Source organism: Haemorhous mexicanus, chromosome 5 (assembly GCF_027477595.1).
Source record: "Haemorhous mexicanus isolate bHaeMex1 chromosome 5, bHaeMex1.pri, whole genome shotgun sequence".
Taxonomy (NCBI): domain Eukaryota; kingdom Metazoa; phylum Chordata; class Aves; order Passeriformes; family Fringillidae; genus Haemorhous; species Haemorhous mexicanus.
The window spans coordinates 1,558,044-1,584,367 of NC_082345.1; the positions used below are offsets into that span (position 1 = coordinate 1,558,044).

General features: G+C 40.9%; 2 protein-coding genes across 5 annotated transcripts; one reads left to right on the forward strand and one right to left on the reverse strand.

Moving 5' to 3' along the window:
• The first annotated feature begins 60 nt into the window (after window positions 1-60).
• RECQL (RecQ like helicase) lies at window positions 61-23,611 on the forward strand. Of its 4 annotated transcripts, XR_009486718.1 has the most exons (18): window positions 115-471; window positions 1,444-1,516; window positions 2,553-2,750; window positions 4,610-4,789; window positions 5,331-5,437; window positions 6,372-6,570; window positions 7,998-8,164; window positions 8,523-8,604; window positions 9,656-9,804; window positions 9,892-10,009; window positions 10,646-10,784; window positions 11,489-11,580; window positions 11,894-12,113; window positions 13,176-13,305; window positions 13,493-13,740; window positions 17,172-17,378; window positions 18,684-18,725; window positions 23,103-23,611. XR_009486718.1 is itself a non-coding variant. In XM_059847998.1 (16 exons), exons 3-16 carry the CDS (start codon window positions 1,501-1,503, stop codon window positions 13,679-13,681), a joined length of 1,986 nt encoding a protein of 661 aa, XP_059703981.1. In that variant the 5' UTR covers window positions 115-471; window positions 1,013-1,120; window positions 1,444-1,500; the 3' UTR covers window positions 13,682-13,808. The 4 variants fall into 4 exon arrangements, 3 of the variants coding, with proteins under 3 accessions (XP_059703982.1, XP_059703981.1, XP_059703980.1); XM_059847998.1 differs by lacking the exons at window positions 17,172-17,378; window positions 18,684-18,725; window positions 23,103-23,611 and adding an exon at window positions 1,013-1,120 and having other exon boundaries at window positions 13,493-13,808; XM_059847999.1 differs by lacking the exons at window positions 115-471; window positions 17,172-17,378; window positions 18,684-18,725; window positions 23,103-23,611 and adding an exon at window positions 61-98 and having other exon boundaries at window positions 13,493-13,808.
• On the reverse strand, window positions 14,777-26,012 carry PYROXD1 (pyridine nucleotide-disulphide oxidoreductase domain 1). The gene is made up of 12 exons (XM_059848000.1): window positions 25,915-26,012; window positions 24,475-24,555; window positions 23,031-23,150; window positions 21,792-21,920; window positions 21,029-21,102; window positions 20,284-20,444; window positions 19,576-19,673; window positions 18,651-18,780; window positions 17,709-17,821; window positions 16,503-16,625; window positions 16,119-16,256; window positions 14,777-15,776 (listed from the first exon to the last, which is right to left on the reverse strand). Exons 1-12 carry the CDS (start codon window positions 25,993-25,995, stop codon window positions 15,528-15,530), a joined length of 1,497 nt encoding a protein of 498 aa, XP_059703983.1. The 5' UTR covers window positions 25,996-26,012; the 3' UTR covers window positions 14,777-15,527.
• Between the last annotated feature and the right edge of the window lie 312 nt (window positions 26,013-26,324).

The following is a 26,324-nucleotide window of genomic DNA, read 5'->3' on the forward strand; positions in this document are numbered from 1 at the left end:
GGCCCTGATTGGCGGAGGGGCGGCGCTCGCGCCAGGCCCCGCGCGCCAGTGGCTGAGGGCAGGCGGCGGAAGGGGCGGGGCCGGCGCGTGCGGCGCAGGTGGGAGCGGGGCCGCGGGGCGGGAGCCGTGAGGGATGAGGGATTAGAGATAAGGAATTAAAGATAAGGGATGCGGGAGCGCGGCCGGTATTAGCCCTTGGGGAAGCTGTAGGAGCTGTCGGCCCGAGCCACGGCTGAGCCTGCCGCACGGGAGGACACGGCAGCGCGGCGCTGCTCCTGCTCGCCCTGGCGGCCTCGCTCACTTCCTCCATCCATCCATCCGTCCGTCCGTCCATCCCACTCTGTCCTGCACCCGCCGAGCGGGGCCTTCCCTGCCTGCCCGTCCGTCCGTCCGGCTGTCCTGCCCCGTCACGCAGCTCCACCGAGCAGGGGCTTTAGGCCCGGCAAGCGCCGTGCCTGCGGCGGCGTGTGGGTGAGGAATGCTGAGAATATTGCACTGGATATGCTCACGATGTGTATTTGTGTGCTATTCACACTGTACGCGTGTGAATATTCCGCACTGGAGTAGGTTGCCCAGGGAGGTGGTGGAGTCTCCACCCCCGGAGGTGATTAAGAGGCGTCTGGGTCTGGCCCTGGGTGATGCCGAAGTGTTTTATTCACACGTCATTTTTAGTATGTATTTCCTCTTCCATTTATAGTAGTGGGGAAGGTCCTTATTATGGTGGAATCAGCTGGTAATGAGGAATTTTTCCCTCCAGTATTTATTGAAATGCTGAATTTATTCCCTTTCACCTTCCATTGGACTTTGCTTCCATCCGTGTAATAAATAGTTCAGGATACAATAACAGAAAATATAAGTTTCTTGAGTTTGGTATTGTTAAGGTACAATGTGACAAAGACTGCTGCTCAAAAAATGAGCCAGTAAATACAAATTCTATGTTCATTTCACTGATGACTATTCAAAATTGATCCCTTTCTCTAAACCAAGCCCCATTTTCACTTCCTCCTAACAGATCCTCTAGGTGTTATGGTGGCTGCCTTTCTAAGGGGCACAATGTAATGTGTCCAGACTTTTCTGTATAATAAGCTTTGAAGAGTTCAAAAATGGCAGTGGGCACTTGGTGAGTGACTGCTCTACCTTAGAGCATTCCTCTTGCAGGAAATGTATGACTTGGTTAAAATTCACTTGGATTCATTTAGAAGCCTGGTGAGCTGTGGCCTTGGGAACTGGTTGTGAGTTTGTGTTTATCCGTTTTGCAGAAGGGAAAAAGCAGTTGTCAACTAGTGGGGCTTCCTTATGTGAGCAAATTAAATTAATCAGGACTTAAACTGTTATGTTAACAGCTCTGGTAATGAAAAATCTCCTGCAGAAAATTTGTTCTAAGTTGAGAAGCTTTACTTATAAAATATATTTTAAAATGTATTTATTTCATTTTCTTTTTAGTGACAGTTGCTTGGTTAAATAAGATTTCTTAAAGATAACATTCTTTAATCTCCAAAGATGACAGCTGTTGCAGGTAATCCATTATTTATATTCCATATGTTCATTTTGTTGTCCCTTAGCTAACAAGACACAATCACCTGATATTATTTACATTAATTTAATGTATACATAAAGGAGTTTGTGGGATCTGTACTATTATACCAAAGATTTAAAGAAAAAATTCTTTTACTGCATAGCTTTTTATTTCTTAGGTAAAACTAAACCACAGTGCCCCATCCCTGGAGTGGTTGGATGGGGCTCTGAGCAGCCTGCTCCAGTGGCAGGGGAGCTGGAATGAGATGAGCTTTAAGTTCCCTTCCAACCCAAGCTATTGGATGATAAAAATCAAGTTTGTCAAGGAAATTACTTGGTTTTCACAATTTTTAAAATGTGCTTCAGATTTTAAGATTCTCCTAACTCTTGTCTGCTGAGTAGCAGTGGGCATTTAGGAAGACACTTGTCACCATTTGGTGCTGTTTGAAATGAAGATATTTTTTCCATATCACACATTTTTGTTTCCATAACCATATTACCATATCTGCTCTGGATGGGCCAAAATCTCTTGGGTTTTCTGGGTGTGGGGGAGGAATTCCTTCTGATGCTTTTCTGACCTGGCTCTGGAGTACATGCTTGGCATGCAGCTGTGTGTGTTAATTATTCTTTTAGACTCCAGGGATTGGATTCTGGAGCACAATCTGCAATTCCCACACATGCATCTTGGGATGGAAAGAGGCAATTCCTGCCAAAGGGTCATTTGTGTGACCCAAGCTTTTGGGGAGCATTTGCTTCACTTCTTTTACCTGGGAAGGATGGAAAAAGCATTTTCCCTCTACATCCAAACCCTGTTCAGCACATCCTCTTGTTCTGTGGAGGAGGGAGATCTTGGTGCATGAAACACAGCTTGTTGCCAATGGCCCTGTTTCTAACTCCAGAGGAGTTTCACTTGCTGGGGTTAATGTTCCTTTTCTTAACAACTTGATCATTGGCTGCAGTACAATTAACACAATTAAAAGTGGCATCAGCACAGGGCTGTGGTCTCTATTGTGCCTCCTCCTTGCTTCTCCCTGCAGTGCTAGAGGAGGTGCTGGTGTCCATTGAGAATGAGCTGCAAGCAGTGGAGATGCAGATACAGGAGCTTGTGGATAAGCAGCAGGAACTCCTTCAAAAGAAGATGAGAGTGAAGAATCTGATAAAACAGTCCTCAGGAGACTTGGAGGCAGGTGGAAGTAAAGACACTGAAACCTCAGCTGAGGAATGGAACAAAAAAGGTTTGCAGAGTCAAAGTCTAATATTTCTTTTTAACAGAAAAGTGAACTAATCCAGTGGGAGGAAATGCACTTATACAGAGATTTGTTTGGATAATGATATTGTCCTATTTAATTTTAGTCAGCTGGCAGACATGCCAGGGTAATGGGGTAATGTTTGTACTTGTCTCACTGGACATTCCTAAGCACTAATCTCGAGTTGTTCTGGGCAGAATTATCTGTTCTGTCAGAATGGCCTGTTATAACTGCTTTAATTCTTTGCTTGTTGCAAAGTCATCATTTGATCTGTTTTGCTCTTAGAAGAGTAAATGTTTATTGCAATGCTTGTATACTAAATGTTTATATTGCAATACTTCTCCTTGGTTATGTTGTAGAACAAATTGCTTTGGAATTTCTCAGGATTTGATAATGATAAATTTGTACTTAGAGCTGGTTTTTGTGTTTCCTCTTGCTTGAGTGGCTAGGACATTGGTAGTGTTTGTGATGGGTTGTGTGGCCTCACTGTCTTACCAAATTAATGCAGATTAGATAGATGCTGACTGCCAAAACTAACCTAGAATACATTGTGATTGTAGAATTAGTGCAAGTGGCAAGTGCCTCGTGCTGGTGGGAGGGCTGCTGTGTTTCAAGTTAGACATTAACTGAAGTCCTGAATGGTTGTTGCTTCTTGGCCATGTTATGCCTTGCCAAAATTGACGCAGATATTTTACATTTTTTTCTCCTTTTTAATTTAATTTTCAATTTGTAAATGTCTATATCTATTGTATATATAAGCTCTTTTGGATTTTTAAAAAATGAAATTACTGTTGCAGTTGAATCCATATTTATCTGTATTTGAGGAGCATTATGCATATGTAAGAATACTGATACTTTATCATTGCACATTATGCTATTGAACAAATCATTTGGTTTGTGTAGTTCATTGCCTAATTCTCACCTCCTGTGCTTTGAAAATTCATGTCTTTGCAATCAGGTGCTGTGTGTGTATTAAACAAGAGCAGCAGCTAAATTTGTTCCCAGTTTAAAGCTCATGGAGGCCAGTGGGAGGCTTTTCTTGGTTTCAGAGAGCCTTGGAATTAACTGTGCTCTTTGTAAATTCCTCTGCAATGTCACCTCAAGTCCCAAAATTAATTCTTGTGTATTGCACGTGGTGTAACCCGGAGCTCCCACAGTTTTCCTGCATTTTAATTTTATTAGAACCAAAGAGATGCATCAGGAAGCCTAATTTAAGTTTTTGCAGCATTGCATCTTTCAAAAATGCAGTCTTTAGGTCTTTATTGAAGAAAAGAAAAACCTATTATAAGCATGTTGGGGTGGTGATTTTGGGGAAGATTAAACAACTTTTCCCCTCTTTATTTTTTTAATAAATGCTTATTATTGATGAAATATATGGAAAAATTGTATCCCTCCTTCTTTATGCTATTTGTAATTGCTGCATTTGTATGAGGGAAGCATTTGAGTGACTATTGGAGGGCTCAGTGTCTGGTTTTATTTATTTTCAGGGTGGGATTCTAATTTCTAGTTATTTTGGACTAATGAGTTAACATGCTCATTAGCACTCTGAAGTTTGTCTGTTTTCAGTTTTTCACATTAGTTCACATCCATGTGCAATGAGAGCTTTGGCCTGGAGGAGAATTGTGTTTACAATTGGAGTTTTCAGAGGTCCACCCTAGAATATGGTGTATCCAGACTCAGCTTGTGTGGAGCTTTTTCTGTGCCATTATGAATCTTTAAACACTTTCCCAGATCTAAAATTGTGTCACTGCTGGATTCAGTTATTCAATATGTAAATTACCCCTCCTTCTTATATTTTAATTTGCTTATGAAATGTGTTTGTTGAGTTGGTTTTTTTCCCTTAACAGATTTTCCTTGGTATGAGAAGATAAAAACTGCACTGCAGAGCAAATTTAAACTCCAGAAGTTTAGATCACTGCAACTTGAAACAGTAAATGCTGCAATGGCAGGGAAGGATATATTTCTTGTCATGCCTACTGGTGGTGGGAAGAGCCTTTGTTACCAGTTACCAGCTGTCTGTTCTGATGGTATGTAAGGAAAAAACTCATGTGAATAACTAGACATAGTTATATAAATAATCTGCAGAACATAATATAAAGAACTAGATTTATTTTCTCTCTTTTATAGTTATTTGGAGAATTAACATCATTTGGTGTGGGTTTTGTTTGGTTAGTTTATTTTTAATAACTCATCCAATTGCATTGGAAGTTGACTTATTTACAAAGGCCAAATTTACCACTCCCTGTCACTGCTTAGTTCTGTGGCAAATCAGCACCTCATGGCACAGATATCCAGCTTGTTCTGTATATTTTTATACTCTATCTGTTGGAGCTCAGTTGTGTTTGTGGTCTAGACCTTAAGAGGAGGTGTATGTTTGGGCATTTAATAAGGATTATCCCTGTGTGATCTGGCACTCACTTGTCAGCTCTCTAGGAGGGGAATCCCCTGCTGTGTATGAAGCTTGAGCTGACATTCGGCACTTCATTCAGAGCAGGGCTGATGCATCAGTATACAGAATTAGAGGGGACATTTGTGACATCTGAACTGCACAATGATTGATTGTTACAGGTTTCACACTGGTGATATGTCCTTTGATCTCTCTCATGGAAGATCAGCTCATGGTGTTGGAACAGCTTGGTATCTCTGCAGCTTTATTAAATGCCTCAAGCAGCAAGGTGTGTTTAAGTTCTTGTGTTTTGTGGTGAATGTGCTCGTGTCTCCCCTCTGTGTAGTTACTTGTGCATGTTGAATGGATGAGACAGATTTATCAGCTAATGCTCTTCTAGCAACAGTATCTGGCCAGGAGGTTGCTGTGATGTGGAAAAGGTGGTTAAGTATCTTGTGTTCATGTTTTAGTGAGAACAACACATGGGAACCAACACCTTTTGTGGAATAGATAGATTTCTTGGGGCTGTTTAGAGGGTGTGAAGTGCCTTGGGCTGATGTATGTTCTAGACTTTTACTCCTTTTCTGGACTCGGAGTAGGTGATTTTTGTCTTCTTTTACCATGTTGAGCAGTGCAGGCTTTTATGTATAATATTTATTTCTTTCTATAGGGTGGTGAGCTGTTTGATCCAGAGGCCAAGAAGCAACTCATTTCCAGTCTCATACTAGACAGTTGCTTTTTTACAGTTGATTTCCTGACTAGCAGGAGGCTGTGATCATGAACTTGCACATGACACTGGATTTGATAAGTCTCTGGCTTGATGCAATGTGCCAAACTTGAAGCCTGCTTTGATGCAGAGAGCTCTGAAAACTCAGTAAAAAAAACCACCTGTCATGTGCAAAGAATTATTTTACACTTGTGGTATCACAGGGTTGTTCAGTACATCACAGTTTATTGGGGAAATATCGATACCGCACGACGGAGCAAACACACATATTCAACACTTTGCTTCTTCAAAGTTCCAGCACAGATTTTCTAAGTATTAAAATTATATACAGTGATCTTCTACAAAGGCTTATAGTGGTCAGTACCATGGAACACTTTATCAGTCTCTGTTAATTACACCTTAGGGGCTGCTAATCACCTCTTAAGAGCCTTAGCACTAAGCACTTCAGTGTGTTGTCCCAGTTTGTTACCCCCTGCTGTCTCATTTTTTTGAACAGGAACACGTGAAGTGGGTGCACAGTGAAATGCTGAAGAGGAATTCCCAGCTGAAGCTCATTTATGTGACCCCAGAGAAGATTGCAAAGAGCAAAATGTTCATGTCCAAGCTGGAGAAGGCTTACCAGGCTGGGTGCCTGGCTCGCATCGCTGTGGATGAGGTGCACTGCTGCAGTCAGTGGGGCCATGACTTCAGGCCTGGTATGCCCCTCAGAAATCCCCTTGCCGGGCTGCTCAGGCAGCAATCAGTCATGAGTTGGGCCTGAAATAAGGCCAGCTGCTTCCTTCCTGTGTGAAGGGAATTCTTAATGTGTGACATGTACCTGTGTTAGCTCAAGGACTTTAGTTTACAAATCATCCAGGAGCTAAGGTCATGCAAATGATGATTTCAACATGGATTTTGCTGTCAGTCTGAAAAATTACTTATTCTGCTTATTTTAATTGGAGCTTTATAAAATCAAAGCTTTTGTTTGGCATCTTTAATATGAATAATAGCTACCTTTAATCTGCTATCTGAAAGTGTCATTCTGTACGCCACTCCCTGGCACTTCTGATGAAAGAGGTAGAGCACTTTGTAAATTCATGAGATATGTTTTAATAATCTCTAAAGCAAATGGAAACAAATGCCCTTCGTTTGCAGGCAAATAAAGTGTGCTTCAGTCTTTTTCCTGTCTTGGAGGTTGTAGGATATTGTTGGTTGCAGTTTTTCTGTCAGAAAACCTGATTTGAAGGAATATTAACTGTCAAGTCACTCTTAGCAGTTTTGCTAAGAAGTGGTGCCTGAGCCAAGAGCCAGGCTGGTTCAACAGGCAGTGTGGAATTTGGTTGTGTACCTCTGGCTGCACTTCTGTTCAAAGGCAGCAGGTGATTGTCAGTACTGAGCCTTTAACATTTTTTATTATTACACTCTGGTCTATGTATGCAAATTCCACATTGCTTGTTTATTAGAAAAGCTCTGTGTACTCAAAAGCTGTTTGTAAAAGCAGACCTTCAAAATAACCTGAAGTTGGTTAATACAATGCCACACATATTTTTTTAACTTTTGAAGAATTTCTATTTCCATACAGTTTTGCCTTCTGAATTGTGGCTGATAATTGCAGCCTTTTGGTACCTGGAGGGAGCCTGAAAGGAAACTGGGAGGGACTTTCTAGAAGAGCTTGGAGTGACAGGCCGAGGGGGAATGGCTTCAAACTGAGGGTGGGTTTAGGCTGGGTGTTAGGAAGAACTGTGAGTGTGGTGAGGCACTGGCACAGGCTGCCCAGAGAAGTTATGGATGCCTCATCCCTGGAAGTGTTCAAGGACAGGTTGGATGGGGCTCTGAGCACCCTGGGGCAGTGGAAGATGTTCCTGCCTATGGTAGGGGGGTGGAACAAGATGGTCTTGAAGGTGTCTTCCAACCCAAATGATTCTGTGAGTCTTTAAAACTTAACTAGAAGACATCTCTCTTGCTAAGTGCAGCCTCATTGTTACTTCCTTTGGATATATAAATTAGTTCTGTAGTAGATTAGCCGTTATAACATTTATTGCAGTATTACCCCATTAAATACTATCTACATTAATGCCTTTTTTAAGTTGGCATTTGTTGTATGAGAAATCTTTTTTTTTACTCTTTTTCTTTTCTTGCTTAGATTACAAGTCTCTTGGTATCCTGAAAAGACAGTTTCCCAATACTCCCTTGATTGGATTGACAGCAACAGCTACCAATCATGTTTTAAAGGATGCTCAGAACATTTTGCACGTTCAGAAGTGCATTACCTTTACTGCTTCCTTCAACAGGCCCAACCTTTACTATGAGGTAGGTCTTGTTACCTGGTTTCTGCTGTTGTGCTCTCTCCTGCAGGGAGAGGGGCAGGCAGCAGGCTCAGACTGCTTCAAACTGTTGGAAAATATGTCTTATGATGGCAGAAAAGTTGTGAATTATTCTGTATTTTCACTTTGGCCACATGTTTGTTTATTGGTCTTGGTGGGGAAAGCTTACAGCTTTGTTTTGGGGTTTATTTTTCAATGGACTTTGGAGTTGTAATGTGACTGTTCATAAAAAAATATAGTCATTCTTTTTAAATGGTTGTGTTTATTATACTGGGAAAAGTAAAATAAGGATGTTTGGCAGGCTGCCCACTTGAACTCTGACATGTGCTTAATATATTTTTGAGGTTCGGCATAAGCCTTCAAATAATGAAGATTTCATTGAGGACATAGTTAAGACCATTAATGGAAGATACAAAGGACTGTCAGGTAAAAAGTGTCACAAAAGCCACATGTTATCTTCCATCACCTTCATTATTGCAAGGATGTTGGGATGTTTTCAAATGATTTTGGAGCATGTAGAGAAATTCTGCCTTCACCATACATTGAACACCCAGCATTAGAATGAGTGAAATTTAGTAAGATCCATACCTGGAATAATTTCTCTCTTCATTCATTAGTGTTTAAATGCCTTTACTATTTACTTGTATCTTCTGAAATATTGAACTGGAATGTTGATGTCTATAGAACAATGCTTACATGGGTAATAATAGAAGGTTTAAATTGTAAGGGCAAGGCTCAGAAAAGCTGATCTCTGTGTTCTTAAATCACACATTATTTGCTATCCATGTGTCAGGATACTTGCTATCTTTAAGATGTTTTTTCATATTTGATCAGAAGAGTCATCTGTCACTCAGTGCCCAGAATGGGTGTTATGGGGTGAATTGCAGATGAAAAGAGAACTGTAGAAGTTGGACTTGAGTAATCAATAAATTCTGTAGTGGAAATAAAGAGGACAGACATCTTGCCAAGGCAGCAGAACCCAGGCTCTGGAGCAGCAGTGAGTCCCTGTCTCTGCTTGGAGCTCTGTGGCTGTGAGGAGCAGCTCCCTGAGCACAAACTGTGCTAAGATGATCCAAAATCACATGGCTTTGTGTGTAATCCCTGGCTTAGCCCAGCCTGACTAATGACAAAAGGCAGATTTAACTCAAACCTCAGGTGAGATGCCATAAATGTCATAAGGCATAGCACCCCTTTAAAAAGCTTTAATAAGCATTGTCCTCCTTGAACATTAATAGAATGCTTCCATGGTTCTATGGATTGGCACCTGTATTTCCTCTTTAGTCTTCAGGTCCAACCTGATAACTGAATTTTCCTTCATAAGTACCAATAGTGTGGACTAAATAGGCACAAAGACTGTATAATGCTTTTTAATAATTTATTTCATAAGCTAATAAAACATTCACAATTGTTTTTAACTGTTGGGGATTGTTTGGCCTTTTTAAGGCATTACAATGAGGCCTCTTTCACTTTTGTGCAGGAATTGTTTACTGCTTTTCTCAGAAGGATTCTGAGCAAGTTACTGTGAGTTTGCAGAAACTGGGAATCAAGGCAGGGACTTACCATGCAAACATGGATGCTAAATATAAAACCAAGGTTCATAAAGGATGGGCAACAAATCAAATCCAGGTTAAGTAAATACTTTACATGGACTTAATGTCTTATTTAAACAAATTGTGGTTTGGTATCTTGGTGATTCCTTAATCTTTTTCACAGGTTGTAGTGGCAACTGTTGCCTTTGGCATGGGAATTGATAAACCTGATGTGAGGTTTGTAATTCATCACTCTATGAGCAAGTCCATGGAAAACTACTACCAAGAGAGTGGACGTGCAGGTATTGCAGGAAGTGGCTTTTGCAAAGTTGCCATTTACATCCATTACACCAGTAAAAGTGTCCTTCAGTTTTCCAGGCAATTTTGCTGAGTCTCTTGCCTTTGAGATACTTTTCAAAGGGTGTAATGAAACTGACTCTGTAAAGAGGCTTTAAATATAAACTACATTCATGACCAGGCCTCTACTGCAGTGTAACAAAGAATAACTGGGTATCTAGACCTCCACTCAGCATTTTTTTAAATATTTGATTTTCTATCAAATCTGTGGCTTACCAGAATAACATGATACAGACTTGATGTACAATTTTAGGTTTTTTATAGCACTTGGGATGTGTGATTTGCTCAGATTGCCTTTAGATGATGTTTAATCACTGTATGATTTTCAGAAATACAAGTAGGATGGGGAGTCTGGAACAGGGAATTTTAGGGATTGATCAATGTTTAGCAGCATTGAATGTCTGTTATGGCCAAACTCCACCCTCAAAAACGTTTTGCAGCGTTTTGGGTTTTTTTGATCTTGTTCATCTCGTTACTTTTTTAAGATTTGAGTCTATGTTGAGAAGAGCTTGTAAGGAACTTGAGGAGCAATTGTAAATTGGTTGTGATTGTAATTATCTGTTCATTTTAATGCATTGCAGGTAGAGATGACCAAAAAGCTGACTGCATTTTGTATTATGGGTTTGGAGATATATTCAGAATTAGCTCAATGGTGGTGATGGAAAATGTTGGCCAAGAGAAGCTGTATGACATGGTATCTTATTGCCAAAATATGAACAAGTAAGTTACTGTGGTGGCTTGGCTGCTTAGTTTTTAAATGGGCTAATATTTGGGGGGTTTTCGGGGGCATTTGGAAAAAAAACCAAACAAAAGAAAAATCCTGAAACAAAACCCAAATGAACCCATCACCAAACAAAACCACCCACAAAAGCAGGAGCAAGCTTGCCAGCTTTAGGATACAATTCTGGAAGTGGTTGTGTTGAGGTGAAGCATCTGTCAACAAACACTGTTTGGATTTCAAATCCCAGTCAGAGGAAATGCTGGAGTTCTGTGATTTTGACTCTGAGCTACAGTATTTAATAGCCACATGGGAATCCAGGTGTGTTTGCTTCACTGTGATATTTGGAATACTTCGTGGAAAATGTCTATCTGTGGACAAACGTGTGCAATCCAGTAAAGCTTTTTGTGGCCTCAGTGTGACAAAGAATTCATATTCTTACCATTTTTCATTCTCTTGAAATTGCAGATTATACTCTTGTGCTTCAACCAAACTGTTCCTGCACCAGTACTGGCATAGGAACACTGCTGATAGGGAATACTGGTGTTGCTGTATTTGTTCTCTGATTTTTCCTCTGATAATTCTTTGTGCTTGTTCTGAGACTGAGCTGTCCCTAGGACCTTTTTTTGCCATTTTCATGCTGTATAAGGCAGGTGTGACATACCCACCTGGGATCCATGGCCCCCCTCTGCTCTCTGCTCCTCAGGTGTCGCCGGGTGCTCATAGCCCACCACTTTGATGAAGTGTGGGATTCTGCAAACTGCAACAGAATGTGTGATAACTGCTGCAGAGAGAATGGTAGGTAAAGGACAGGGAGCATGGGAACAGTTGATTTAAAGAAATACCTGGTGTAGAAAAAGTAAGCAAATTTTGTGACCTGTGTTTGTATTACTGACTGTTTGCAAGGGGCAGATTTTATTCTGAATATCAGTTTTTGGTGGCCTACTGTTGCCAAGTTGGTTTAAAAGCAAAACAAAAAAAGCCTTGCAGATATAGCACAAAGATATGTATTTATAGCTATATATAACTATATATATAAATAGCTATATATAACTATATATATAACTACAAAGAGCTTTCTATTTAACTGTTCCTTCACTTTTACTTGCAGCGTGTGAGAAGATGGATATAACAGGATACTGCAGGGATCTAATAAAGATCCTTGAGCAAGCTGACAGCATGAGTGAGAAACTCACCCCTCTGAAATTAATTGATGCCTGGTCTGGGAAAGGTGTGTCCAAATTCAGGGTGCCTGAAGTTACTCCACCCAAGCACCCTCGAGAGGAGCTGGAGAGAATTATTGCCCATTTACTGCTGCAGCAGTATCTGAAGTATGTAAGATAACTCTTTTGTTTTCTTTGTTTTGTTTTTTTAACATTTAGTAGTCATTTTTCTTTGCTCTCTTTTTACTTCTGTATAACATTAATGGATTCATTCTGTAGTCTTGTTTTCATTTCAAATGCATTTAATGTGTTCTTAAAAACCCTTCCAATATTGCTATATTTCCATTTCAAAAATTGGAGGAGCAGTTGACATGCTGCATCTTGTGCAATTGTAAAAAACTGGGGTCTTCTGTATTCAAGTAGAATGTTTAAATCTGCAGCAGGATTCATTTTGGAGAAGTCTGCAGTTCATACAGCTGTCATCCACATTCTTTGGACAAGGAGAGCACATGGGGTTGCCCACATGATGTCTAGGTCAGGAGAGACTGGCTAAGTGGAGGGTGGTACTCACAAATTTTAAGAAAGTATAGTGAAACTAACAGTGCTGCCTCTGTAAGCTGTCCATGTGCTATGTGTTTTGTTTTCTCATATAATTTTTAAGATCAAGAATACCTACAAATATCTAATCCCTTTATTTTGACTTAATTTTTCTTTGCATCTCTCTGTACAGCTTTTTAAATATTATTAAGAGGGTGAGCAGATGACTTATTATATCTTTTTTCCCTCATTTTCCTCCATGTGTTTCAAGAGATTGACAAGTGTGCATCTGAGTGTTTTTGTGTGTGTAAAGGTCCACAAACTGAATTATGTGAAGTGTTGATCAGAGTAGCTCTAAGTCACCTGACTGTCTACTTGAATAAAGCAGAATGAAGCTGCTCTCTGCAACATCCATCAGAAGGGTTAATGTGTGTCTGTCCTTATGGAAGGAGTTGTTGAGATGGAGGCAGGCTGCCCAGGACAGTGGTAGAGTCACCATTCCTGGGACTGTTCACACAACATGCAGATGTGGCACCTGAGGCCATGGTCTGGTGACAGTGCTGAGTTGATGGTTGGACTGGATCATCTTGGATGTCTTTTCTAACCTCAACGATTCTATGATTTTTTTTTCCCCCTGCATATTCTGGCCTCCATTTCCACCCTTCCCCTGTAACAGTGATTTCATTCATGCAGGGAGGATTTCAGCTTCACAGCCTTTGCCACAATATCCTACCTGAAGGTGGGACCCAAAGCCCGGCTGCTGAAGAATGAGGGGCACGTCATCACCATAGAGGGGATAACAAACAGCAAAAGGGTTTCCAAGGTATTTACATCTGTTTTGATACCATATAGGTATCTTCTTTATTAGAGCTTAATTTAATCATTTGGTATCTGCTCAAAACATGGTTTGTAATAATGGAGTCAACCTCATAAATAACCTCTCTTGTGTGGGGAAACAAAAAAGGAAAACAGCATCGGAATTTTAACTGAACTCTCCTTAAATCTTATAGGTCAAACCATCTCAATCTTCAAATTCAAAAGGAAGCAGAGAAGATGCCCAGGCTGGATCAAAGACTGTCCAGGATTCAGTGGTGAAGAAATCACAGGAACATAAACGGGCCAGCTGTGGCCCTAACTTAAAAGCAAAGAAGCCTAAGCTTCAGGCAGGTGCCAATGACCAACCAGTAGTTATTGACTGAGTGTCACAGACTGCATTGAGGATCTAATCATGGTTGCTGCTCCATGGACAATGCAGTGTGTAAGTTCAGATTGTGCTTTAGTAATGGTATTTTTATTTTTTTTAATAAACACTGAACAGGGAACAAATATCTTTTAAAAACTGTCAAATCTAGAAGGCTAATAGAAGAGGAAAAAGTGTTTCATATCAAAATAATTGGTGTGTATCTTAGGATACAGCAACGATTACAAAACCTCTCTAATGCCCATGTTGCCTTTTTACCTCTTTTGGAAATGTAGACACTGTGGCAGGTTCATGCAGTCTGGAAAGGACTGCCAGAGGTGCAGAGGTTTCCAGACTTCCCTCCTGTGGGAGTCTCCCCTGCTCCCCTGAGAGTCCTCTGGAGATTTCTCTCCTTTGCAGCACAGGACTTGGTGGTCCTTGGCTCAGCATGAAGACCCTGTCACCTCCTGTTCCTTCTGCCTGCTGTGCAGGTGACTCTCCTCTTCACCAGTGACCCCACTGCAGCCAGGGCAGCTGCTGTCACCAGCCCCAGGGAGTAACATCAGACAGCTGGAGACTGGGATGCTCCAGCATCCTTCCTCTGCAGCCCTGGCTGGCTCAGAGCTGCTGCTGGGCCAGGGCTGCTGTTCCAGCCCATGTGGGCACTGCCATCACTGCAGTTCTGAGTAGGGACATGTGTCCCTACACCCACTGTGCCATGTTGGAGTGAAATACTGTATGTACTGATGAGTGAAATATTATGTGTATTTATTCCTTTTAAATATGTCTGTTGCTCTTAAAATTGGACTTTTCTAGGGTGTAATTCAAATAGAAATTTATGACTTCTGTGCTTGGCAGAAGTACCTCAATTTAAGTTTACAAACAAGACAACCTGCCAGCCTAAGAAACACTCAACAGCTACTGCTGCCTCCAAGCATTCTCAGGCACATATGCTGACTGCTAGATTCAGTTTTGTTTTCTTACTTTTAACATCTTAGCAGCCAAAGATCAGAAAGGCATGTTCAGTTTCATTAATAAATGCAGGTTCTGGGTGGCTGCATTTTATTCTTCTCCCTTACACTTACTTACATGTATGACAAATATACAACTCCTATTAAGAACATGCTCTTCATCTTTATTTTTCTGGTAAAACTGTGACAGTGACTAAAGCCTATAGTCTTTCACCCATCCTTTAGCTGAGACCTTTGCCAAAAATTGAAAATGTAATTAAAAACAGTCATTCATCTAAAAACAAATTAAGTGATTTGTCTGGGACAAGTCTCAATATGTACTGCCAGCTTTGTATTGAGTACAATAAATTGTTCCAAATTTGACCCAAAATAAATAGGAACTCTCAGGCAGCAACTATGGAACAAAATCAAAAGCCAGGATGGAACAATTGCTGGCCAGGGCTGGCACTGTTCAGTGCAGTGCAGCTCTCCCCCAACACCTGGACAGCTGAAGGGACAAGCAGTTAAGAAACTGACACCTCATTCTGGCTTTCATTGTGCAAAGATTGTGTTCTGTACTTAACTGAGTAGAAAATACATTTATTTCAGAAGTAAACTTTTGGGGGGGGGGAGGGAAAAAATGGAATAAGGCCATGTATTTGCAACCTACATTCCAGGTAGCAAGAGCTCTAAGCACCCTGTGCCCTAAAAGTGTTCTCTGTTCATCTGAGCCAGCTCGACAGAGATTGCACCATTAGCTGGTACCTGTGGCAGTAACCAGTCACAGTCAGTATTTTGGCAAGATCAACCCAAAATCTTAACAGAGGATTGCATTTATCCTCAGTCCTGAAAACAGTTTTCTAAGATGCATGACTTGCTATTAAAGCTTCATACAAAATGGGAATGGGGTATTGGTTAATCAAAATAATCTTCTATGTCAATATCTGGATTTAGGAGATCTTCACCATAGGCTGACAGATCCATTTGATTTAAAATTAAGTTTTCAAAGGTTTCTTCCAAGTCCGTTTCACCGATGAGCACAGCTCCCATCATTCGGCCGTTCTGCATCACCACTTTGATGTACTCGTGGCCCTTGGTACACCTCAGCATCAGCTCGTGGTCTGAGCCCAGGCCCTGAGCGTTGTACTTTCCCAAAACCACCACCTAGCAGAAGGAAAGGGGAAGAGCTCTCACAAGAACATTGCAGTGGCTTTTAGCATTTCTGCTGCTAACAGTTCTCAGCCTCAATAGTGATGCAAACAGGGAAATATTCATCCCTAGGGTCCCTCCCCCCATCAATGGCTTGCAAACACACAATGGACTCAAAAATCTTCCCCATGAAATATCATACACATTAGTACAAACTGAGAAACTCTAAGCTAGGACTAATTACTATATAAAGAAACCCATTTCCTCAATATTAAAGCATCTGCTCAGTATCAGCAAGTGAGTATAAGGAAGCAGTATCTGTTACTCTGTGGTTTACAACTATCAGACTGTACTGACCTTGTAATTGAAAAATTTTGTAATGTGAGCAAATAGTTCAAAGCTGAAATCCATGTCAATAGACTCCCCTAAAGCTTCTGCTGCCATGCACTTTGCTGCATACCATCCCATCTGCCGAGCTTGGGTCCACAGCCTCATCTGCAAGAGAAAATTGGGCAGACTGAAGTCACGAGACCATCCCTGTGCCATGGCCACACTCACTGCAGTGAGTACTCAGTGCACACTTTGGGTTGTTAGTACTCAGAAGGGCTGGCCAGCTCATTTCCAGCCACCTCCACAGGACTCAGCCACCAACCCCCCAGGACTATCCACTGTTAACCTTTCCCTCCTTGGTGTGAGCACAGGTGTGTAACTCCTGTGGGTCACACATTTGCCAGGACATACCTGGTGCCACACAGGGCTGGGCTCCCACGCTGCTGTGCAGATATCTCCAGCTGCAAACACATCTGGCAGTGATGTGTGCATGTGCTTGTCCACCTCCAGTCCTCCATCCTCGCCCACAGCAAACTGAAGGGGTTCACACATCAGCAGTGAAATGAGGCATCCAACTCCCTCCCCCTTAACAATCTGCTGTTCCTTTCTTATTTACCATGAGACTATGCTGAGTGGCAAGAGCTCCATGGAAGGTACAAGGCATTACTGTTATTTCTAGAGCACAGCACAGGTTTTTGAAGGACTATTACTGACACCTAGGCAGGGAAGTCACAGGGCTTGCCAAATTCCTAATCACACTCTGTGTTACAGGGACACCCGGTTTTAAGAGATCGCTTTGTATTTTTGCTACAGCAAGAAAATATTGCAAAAACTTAATTCCTGATCTAAGCTATAGTATAGGCCTGGAAATACCTCATGGCTCAACATCAGATCTATGTTTTCAGCATTCTCTTCTTTAACCAGAGCACAGCCTTTTACTTCCTAATCAGATGGCACCACTTAACCTGAAATACCACAACGTCCTGGTTTTGTCTGGGGTTATTTTTTAGTTGTAGCTTGTATGGGGCTATTTGTTGGATTTGTGATGAAAACAATGTTAATAACCCAGGGATGTTTTAGCTGTTGCTGAGCAGGCACTGAACACAGAAACAAAATGATCCTGAGGTGTGGAAATGCACATGGCAGTTATGAACTCCAGAATCACCCTCCACATTTGGGTCCTGACTTCCCTCAGTGAACATGAGCACTGTGACAGCTCTGTGTCCCAGATGGAAAGTACTGGAAATAGTTGCTTCTTTTCCAGGAGCAAATGTCAAGATTAATAAGGTAAGAATACGGTACAGAACTAACATGGAAATTATTCTATATTTTTGCCACACTAGCCAATTATACAGATTATTTTCTCTCTTTGGTTAGGCTTAATACTGCATATGTAATGTATATAAACACCTGGGGAACAACATAATAAACCAAGACCACAAATCAAACACACTTGTATCGTGTTGGATATCTCAGTATCAACATACCCTGCCTTATTTTGAGATGGTGCACAGTATTTAAATCTTTAGCAATCCATGTAAGAACAGAAGCATAAACCAGCTGAAAAAGTTTCTTTAACCTTGCTTGAAAAGCTCCAGAAGAAATCAGTATACTTACGTTATTGCCACCAAGAAATGGTTCAACATTTGGCACAACTCCAGTTGCACTGACAATGAAATTGCATCCATAAATTTTTCCATTAGTTAATTCCACATATACAGGCCACAGCACTGAAAAAGGAGAAAATTTTGCCCCAAAAATGGGACCAACAGAAGTTATTTATTAATTATGTCTTAAGATATGAAAGGAAAAAAACCCACAAAACTTTAGAGGTAACTGAATAGGTAAAGAAACGTTAAAATTAAAAAGGAAAAAATTACCAGAGATTACCTGTAACTTTTCTTACCATCACTCAGAACTAGAGAAAAAAGCTATTTTGGATCTCAGCTCCAACTCCTACCAATGCCTTTCTTCAGAATTTTCCTAAATTAAAGCCCTCATTTGGAGGGGGTTAAATACTGGGTCCTGTGGGATGTTTTCTCAAATATGCAATTGCCAAATATTCTTTTATATAGAAATTTACAGATGCACAGAAGTGCCTCGAAAGCAAAAAGAACAGCACAGATTTGACTTGTGCTGAAAGTAACTGATTACTAAAATAGTATTGTAAATATTCATTTTAATTAGGTGGAAATTATAGGCATAAGTATTCATTTAAAAAAAAAGGGCTATTTTCCTCTACTTTGAAGGTTTACTTCAGTTTTGATACAAACTGTTGGTGGGTTTTTTCCTCCTGTTTTAACTTCACTATTAAAATATTTATTGGATTGTGTTAGGACAGAATATTTTGCATACAGGATTTTGGTTACTTTGTGGAAAAAAGCATCTGACCCATAAGATTTTGTAGTTTAATTGTAGCCCATAAATTTGATTACTGTAAATTGCTAGACCTCAAATTATAGAGAAAAAAGATTTATTTTTCAAAACTATTTGCTTTAAAACACCAAACATGCTCCAGCACAGATTTATCTTCAAGGTTTTATCAGCACTGGCACTCACCCTCATCTGCTTCTGCATTTTTCTCTCCTTTAGGAAAAGTCAAAGAAGTCTGCTGCAGCTGGATAAATTCTTGCTGTAAGTGTATTTTCTTTACTTCACACAGTATTTCAATATGTACTTTATGAGAAAACTAAAGAAAAATTATAAACAGAATGATTAGAGATCACAAGATTGATAATAGCAAGGATATCTTCACCTAAATTGATATTAGTAAGTGGACAACCCCCCACCATATATCCCAGCCCACAAACTGGATTCCCACACTTTCCTCTTTTTGGCACAGCTCTAACCATAGCCAATGGCAATTTACCTGCTTTTTCTGCAGGTATCTCATGTTCCTTGAAAGTTCATAACAATTAGATTTTTCTGGTATGCCAGAAAACATATTTAGGTTCCCTTAAGCTTACAGGAAGAGAGTTCAAACAATAAAGAACAGAATAAAGTAAACTCAATTTTGTCTTTCAGGATTGAAAATCCTTTGGTTTTCTATCATTAATTAAATTTTGGTAACAATAATGTTTATGTTCTAAGCACTGTAAAAAGAAAAAATACTCTGTACCATCAACCCACATTCTGAGCTCAAGCCAGAAGTTGGGAAGTTGTCTGTATCTCTAAATTGTTTTGTGAATTTGGGCCTTTTTTTATTCTCCACTACACAAATACAGTTCCACAGCCTTCAACATCCAAACCAGCACTGATTAAGCTGCTAAATTTCCTGAACATCCTTTAGCTGGTCTGTGACTGATCACCCTTGACAGGTCATTTTATAAATGCAAAACAGATGCAAACACCTAACAGCTCAGGAATTCATAAATGAAAAAAAAAAAAAAAGTGAAGATTTTTGCTTTATTGCAAACATGGAACTGTTCCCAGTGCTCATGCCCACAACACCCAAATAAATCTGGCAGCAAGGTTATGCCCATACCTCCTTAGTCCCTTTAAGGTGTAAGCCCTCGTGCCAGTCAGGGCCTAAGGCACTGCCCAGCTTGTCAGATGCTCCTTGTCTTCCTTTCTCCTCACTTCCTGAAGCAAAGACATGGAGGATATCAGATTTCTTGTGCATCCTTCCTCATCCTCAGAATTCAGAGCAAGGATTCTCAATTAACAGAAAAATACCACCTAGTGTAATATCCTTATTCTTCCTGCCTGATGTCTACAACCATGCTCTTGTTTTTGTTCTGACTTTGGTCCTCCATGTGTTTGTGTGATGTTTGTCATGCAGTGCTAGTTAAGTGTTGTTTCTGAGACTTTCACTCCACCTGCAATAATGAATAATGTTCTGTGTGGTTTCATCTGCTCCTCCAATATCTCATTATGTGACAGCTCCTCCCTATACAATGGTGAGTTCACATCAAAACATTACAGAAAACAGAACAAGTTCTTCAATAGGGAATTAATAGAAATTTGGCACAAGGTGAGCACTTTTTTACAGCTCACAAGAAGCTGTATTACATTCTGTCTACATAAATGTGGGATGGGTTTTTATGTTGCATTTTTACTCTCTGTTTTTGAAGAAGGAAATATCATTAATGACAGCAGTAAGCCTTATTCCAAGCTGCTAAATTGACTGATTTTAAGACTATCTTGAACATGAAAAGCTGCTGCTGCAGTGTCAGGAAGCTAAAGCCCATACCTTCCACTGTGTACTTGGTTCTTTTACACTCGATGGGAGTCTCTTGGCTTTCAGCAGTGAGCTTGGGAAGGAGGAATTCAGCTGCTCCTGCATCAAAGAAAGTGTTCCCAATGGCTTTGTCTTTGATAGCCCAGATTACTTCACAGCCTTGAATTTCATACCTGTGGGCATTTAAACAAGGGATAAAGTGACAGACTGCCTGAAAAGGATCTGACTGTTAGCAACACAAGCAGAAGTGTGTCAGGTTTCCTTCCAGAAGCAGGGGATCCAAGATTTTCCAACCTATCAAATCCACTTCTAAATATTTACATAAGGAACCCATTAAAAATTTTCTCTTCATTCTGACAAGTCATATTTTCTCACCAACACAACCCTGACTGAACTGGGTAGGGGGCAGATCCAATTTATAATACCAACAATTAGTATTTCCTGCTCCCTATAATGAAAAAGAAGTGCATTTCAGCCAGACTCCCACTGTTAAAACAAGCATTTGGATCTTGTTTGCACTATGTGGAACATGAACTGAATATTCCTGATATCTGTCAAAGCTTCTTCTGGAGCTTTTCTGATTTTATGTGTCAGTAAAAACCACTATGTTGCAAAAAAAACCCCAAAATCAGTTTTGCTACTAAATGCTCTAAGAGATAAAATTTTATAAGTCAACCTTCTCCCAAACTCATGTACACTGGATTTAGCACTGCATTATTAAAGCTTTTATTTGATTATGTACTTTTTGTTCACTTACACTAATTCAAGGGCAATCCCACCATTTCCTACCACCACTATTCTCTCAGCTTGAGCCAAATTCTTCTGAAAAGCCTGCATTAAGAAAGGAAAAATGTCAATTAGAGCATGTTCCCTCACACTGATCAACTATATCCTTTTCAGAATCTTCTTGATTTTCTCAGACTATTGATAAATCTAGCTAGGCTGATTTATCAACAACAATTCCAGTTTCACTTCAGATTCTTTGAAAATGTAACTCCTTTTCTTATCCTCAAGGTCCAGCTTCATAGTGAAACTTCACCTTTGCCTTTCAAGCTTAATTTTTAGTTTGTTGTCATTTCTCAGGTGAAAACTTTTCTACATCTTTGACTATTTCTAACTCTTTTCTGTACAAAGAGGAGAAGCTACAGGAAAACTGTAAGAGAATAAAAAATCATTCCTTCAGTAGCTTTCCACTGTACAAAGCAGCCCTTTGTACCAGGTACCACACACACCTTCCCAGGCAAATTTCTTTGTATTTTCCAATTGGATTCTGCCTGGAGGGTGAAAAAAATATTGTTTATTCCATATTATCATGTTAGAAATAATGTGTAAGAGCTGTCTATAAACTCAACAAATCTAGTGGCATTATAAGGCTGTTTTTCTGCTAGTGAAAATGTTCCTATTGAAGAATATATAATAAACATTATTTTCTGTTTCTCCACTTCACTCCACAAGCATTCTGGTATTTTGCACCAGATGCAGGAATATATGACACATTTTGAAGCCCCAAACACATTTACCTGTGCACTGTCAGTGTCCCGGATTCCTAACACATACGGGTTCCCTTCAACAATTAATTTTGGTTTGGCTCCTGCACACAGGCAAAGCTTTTCATAGGTGTATTCTTTCCCATCTTCAGTGTAAATTTTCTGTTAACAATGAAAAGAAAAATCAATTCATCTCAGAGAATTCACCTAAATCAAGACATCTAAGTGACATCTTTCCTTAATGTCACAGTAATTAGCAGATATGAAAAGCTGTAAGGGGCTTTTTAAGGAACAAGGCTCTGTACTCATCCTCACTGTGTGTCATTTATTGCCATCACACTCACCACAAAGAAGTGACCAATAAAGTGGGAAGTGTGCAGTGCACTCGAAGCAAGATCAACCACTTGGTGGCACTTTGTACTCACTGGCTGTGCCAAAAGAGTTCTGTGTTTTCCATGTGACAAATGTCCCTCAGGCCCCAGGAACAGAGCTATGCACTGCTGGACATTTGCCATTGAGATTCTCATCCAAACGTTTCAGCAGCAGTAGCTCTGAGTTAAGGAGGCACAGGTTAGGACACAGTTTAGAAAGCCTGCAAATCTGTTCTTTGCTGGAGAAAAAGTGGAGGCACTCAACAAACCACATCATTCTGATACAGAAGACCTTAAATTTTAACATTTTGTGACATTATTTGTTCTACAAACTAGAAGCTGCATAAAGTGGTTTTGGGCAAAAGATCCTCCAAATCCACATAGATTAATTATTTGTTTCCACCAAGACCTATATTAAAACACTGTGCTAGTAATGATGTAAGACAAGCATTGGATTCAGAATGTTAGCAGAATCTACCTGGAATTACATCTGCAAACCTTAAAAGTGAGCCAAAGCAGTTTGGGATGTGAATGTGAGTTTGTCACACCTGCTGAAGTGAAAAGAACATGTTGACACAGAGCTAACAAGGCTGTGCACATGCTGTCTATTGCTCATAGCTGCAATATATTTCCTGCTAAACAGAAGGAAGGAAAGGTGGAAATGTTGGGTCTTTCAAGATTTATTTTGTCCTCTGTATATATTTCTACTAGAAAAACAGTGTTAAGCAGTAAGTGAAATTAGAATTAGGAAATATTTTCTTGTAATTTTGGTAACTTTTCAATTCAATAACCAAAACGTTCTTGAACAAAATTTCTTACCCCACACATTCAGCTACTTCTTAAATTACTTTTTATATACATAATTTGGAAAAACCAAATAAAAAAGAAAACCTTAGCTTACATGTTCATCACTTTTCAATTGTTTCACTCCAGACTGTATAACTCTAATATTGGGATATCGTTTTTCTAACAGGGAACTTGGTTGCTCTTCAACATCAAATTCCTCGAGTGTTTTGGAGACCTGTAGGAGAAAGAGAAGTATTTAAAAATATGGATCATTTATCCATCTCCTAAAGGTTTTGACACAAGGTGCTGTGTTCATTTGTAGTAAAAGAAGTGACAACATAAAGCCCATATTGTCTGAAAATGTGTTCTCATGTAACTGCTAAAGGTTTCTTCTTCCATACAGAATCTTTTCACACCTGTTCCTGGCTGAAGAGTCAAAGTGTTAATCCTAAAGACACAGATTAGGCAAAAATGGAGAACCCTGGCAGTTGCTCTAACTGCTACAATGTTTTATTCCATAAAGAAGTCTATTATAAGAGTTGTTAACACTGCTTTTTCATTTATGTGATGCAGTGAAAACCCTGTTTTTTCTCTAACTTTAATAAAATAACTTATCCAGAGCCACTACCTGATATTTCAGAGACCTGGGGGAAATGGACAACGTCAAATAGAAAACAAACACAAACAAAACAAAAACCCCAAAGAGGCAAGCCAGAACGTGAAAAACATTCAAATGATGATGACAATTTTTTGGTTTTTTTCCAAAAGAGAGTGGCTGCATGGAAACCTCCAGGCCTGCTATTTTATTGAATATTCAGGGTTTGGAACACAGCTAGGAAGGAGAAGCCACACCATGCTTGCAGTTCAGAGACAAATTAGGATGCTCATGTCCAAAACTCAGATGCTGCTGCCTTCCAGTAGTCTTTAGCTATTCCCTTATTCTTCAGCTATGTAAATTTCCACTGATGTGAATTACAGACTTAACATCACTGTGCAGATGTCTTTGCTGGACACTCAGCACTTTCAGAAAGCGTTCTGTAGTTGAGTGTTACTCAAACAATCTCACAGAGAGCTCTCAGACTCAGCTCCATCACCCCACTAGCCACAAATCTGAATTCATGCATGCATTTGCTTTTCTTTTTCAAACCAGCAGGAAAGATGTCACTGAATGAGCAGCTGCTGGAGTAGAGAAAGCTCAAAGCAATTCCCCAGAGGGCTATCCCTTCTTTTGCTGTTTCTGCCCCAAATTCTAACATGAGCAATACCATGATGCCATTCCACTGCTTCAGAGAGGTCACTCACTAACAAAGCAGTGAAAGAAAGCTTCAGTAACTCTGAACACACTTCAGTCCTGTAAGTACCTGGTTTAACCTCTGCCTGAATGGTGTGAATATATTCACAATTATAAAACAGGCTGTCAGTCTTACTAACACCTCTGCAATCACAGTAATATGAAAACAAGCTCAAAGTCATGAGCATCTTCACCACTGGGTTCTAAATTACCTGCACAAATAAACTTTGAACATGTCTTACTGTAAGAAAAATGAAGTCTCTCTTACCTGCTTGAAGTTAGTTACAGCTTTTATAACTGGGGAAGCTGTCACTAAAAGAATGTCTTCTGAAGGGAATTCTGCAGCCAGCTTGTAGAGAAACAGAAACCATGATGAGAGTCATCATCAGACTTGAACACAATAAAACTACTGGTGACAAGCTGTATGTCTTAATACACGACTTTGATTTTGTAGGATCTTATTGAAAAAGCACCACCTCAAGATAACAGAAGGATAAGGACTGAAGAGAATTTGGAGCCACAACATTTATTTCAATCACACATAAATACACCTTCAAGAACTGCAGCCACAGTGTAAAGGACTGTTGTCACAATATTCCAAAGGCCATCTGATGGCTCAGGCTGTGATCGTGGGATTTCTGGACACACCCAGTTGGTGGATACACTTTTTTTACTGCACAGCAGTGACTAATTGTTCACAGGTTTCATTTTCACAGAGGAAATGCTGATTTCTCCTGAATATTTTATACCCCCTTTAGTAAACTGATCATCTTCAGGGGGCTATTAAGCAATGCAAGCCTTAGAAAGCCCCAGGCCAAAGGGAAGAACTCCCCTTTTCAATGTGCCTTGCTCAGCAAGGTGACAAACCAAGAGAAGTGGTGCTGTTGGGGGGAAGGGATGCCAAGCAGAGGGACCCTGACATACCAGAGAACACGTGCCTCCAAAACACAGTCTGTACACTGCTCTGCAGCTCTGAGAGATAAAATATTCCTCATCAAACTAATACCATTCTACAGGTACAAAACTACCTCCAGTTACTGTTGCTTTAAAACCATCAAAAACCTTGAGACCAAGAAACAGATTATTTTTAGAGCGTGGGCTCGCAGAGAGCTGGATGAGGTACACAGCTCTGAAACATGGAGCCTATAAAACTGAGCAGGGTTAATGAAAAGGAGCACATCACAGCAGCCTCCAGCTGGGCTGCAGCACAATCCTTTAGAAGAATTCCTGCAGGGATCCCGAATCCCTGAGCTCTGGGCCAGGGCACAGCCAGCAGCTCTCTGCACTTAGGAATAACTAACTCTTTACGAAGCGTTTCATAAAGAGCTTCAAAAGAACCTTATCAACTCTGAACCTCTGGAGACGTACTTGTACCCAGATAAACATCCTTATATTACAGCACCGCTGCCCTGGGGCTGCGCTTGGCTGGGGCTTTCTCCAGGGACACACAAAAAATTACTTTTAATAAACGGGGGTTAGGGAGGTGTAGGACAGAGCAGGGAACTACTGAACACATGCGAACATTTGTGCAGTTAGAGCGCAGATCTGTTTGCACGGCGGGGTTTCTCTCTCTAAGGCAGCGCGGCCAGCGGGCCGCCGAGGGCCGGGCACACCGGGGCTCCCCGGGCTGGGACAATCCCGCACCCCTGCGGACAATTCCCGCCTGCCGGGGAAATGGGAAAGGGGAGGGAGAGCCCGGCCCCGTTACCTTCTCGGCGCAGGTGACCCCCGCGATGCCGCCGCCCACCACGGCGAAGCGGCCCCGCTCCGCGCCGCCCGGCCCCGCCATCGCCCTGCCCGGCCCGGCCCGGCCCGGCCCCTACGGAGCGCAGGAGCGCCGCAACTTCCTCTGCTCCGCGGGCAGGAGCGGCCCCGTGGGCAGCCGCCCCGCCACGGCTTTCCCCCGCCCGGTCGGTATTTCTGTACCCTGTGGGTGCTGTCTGTCTACGGCTCTGTGTTCGGGGGATCAAACCCCGTCTGGGGCACCCATTCCGGGATAGAGCCGTAATCCAGTCCGGGTTTTCCCCCATTCCGTGTTCCGGTGAAGTCCGGTCCGGGTTTTCCCCCATTCCGTGTTTCATTGAAATCCAGTCCAGGTTTCCTCCATTCCCTACTCCA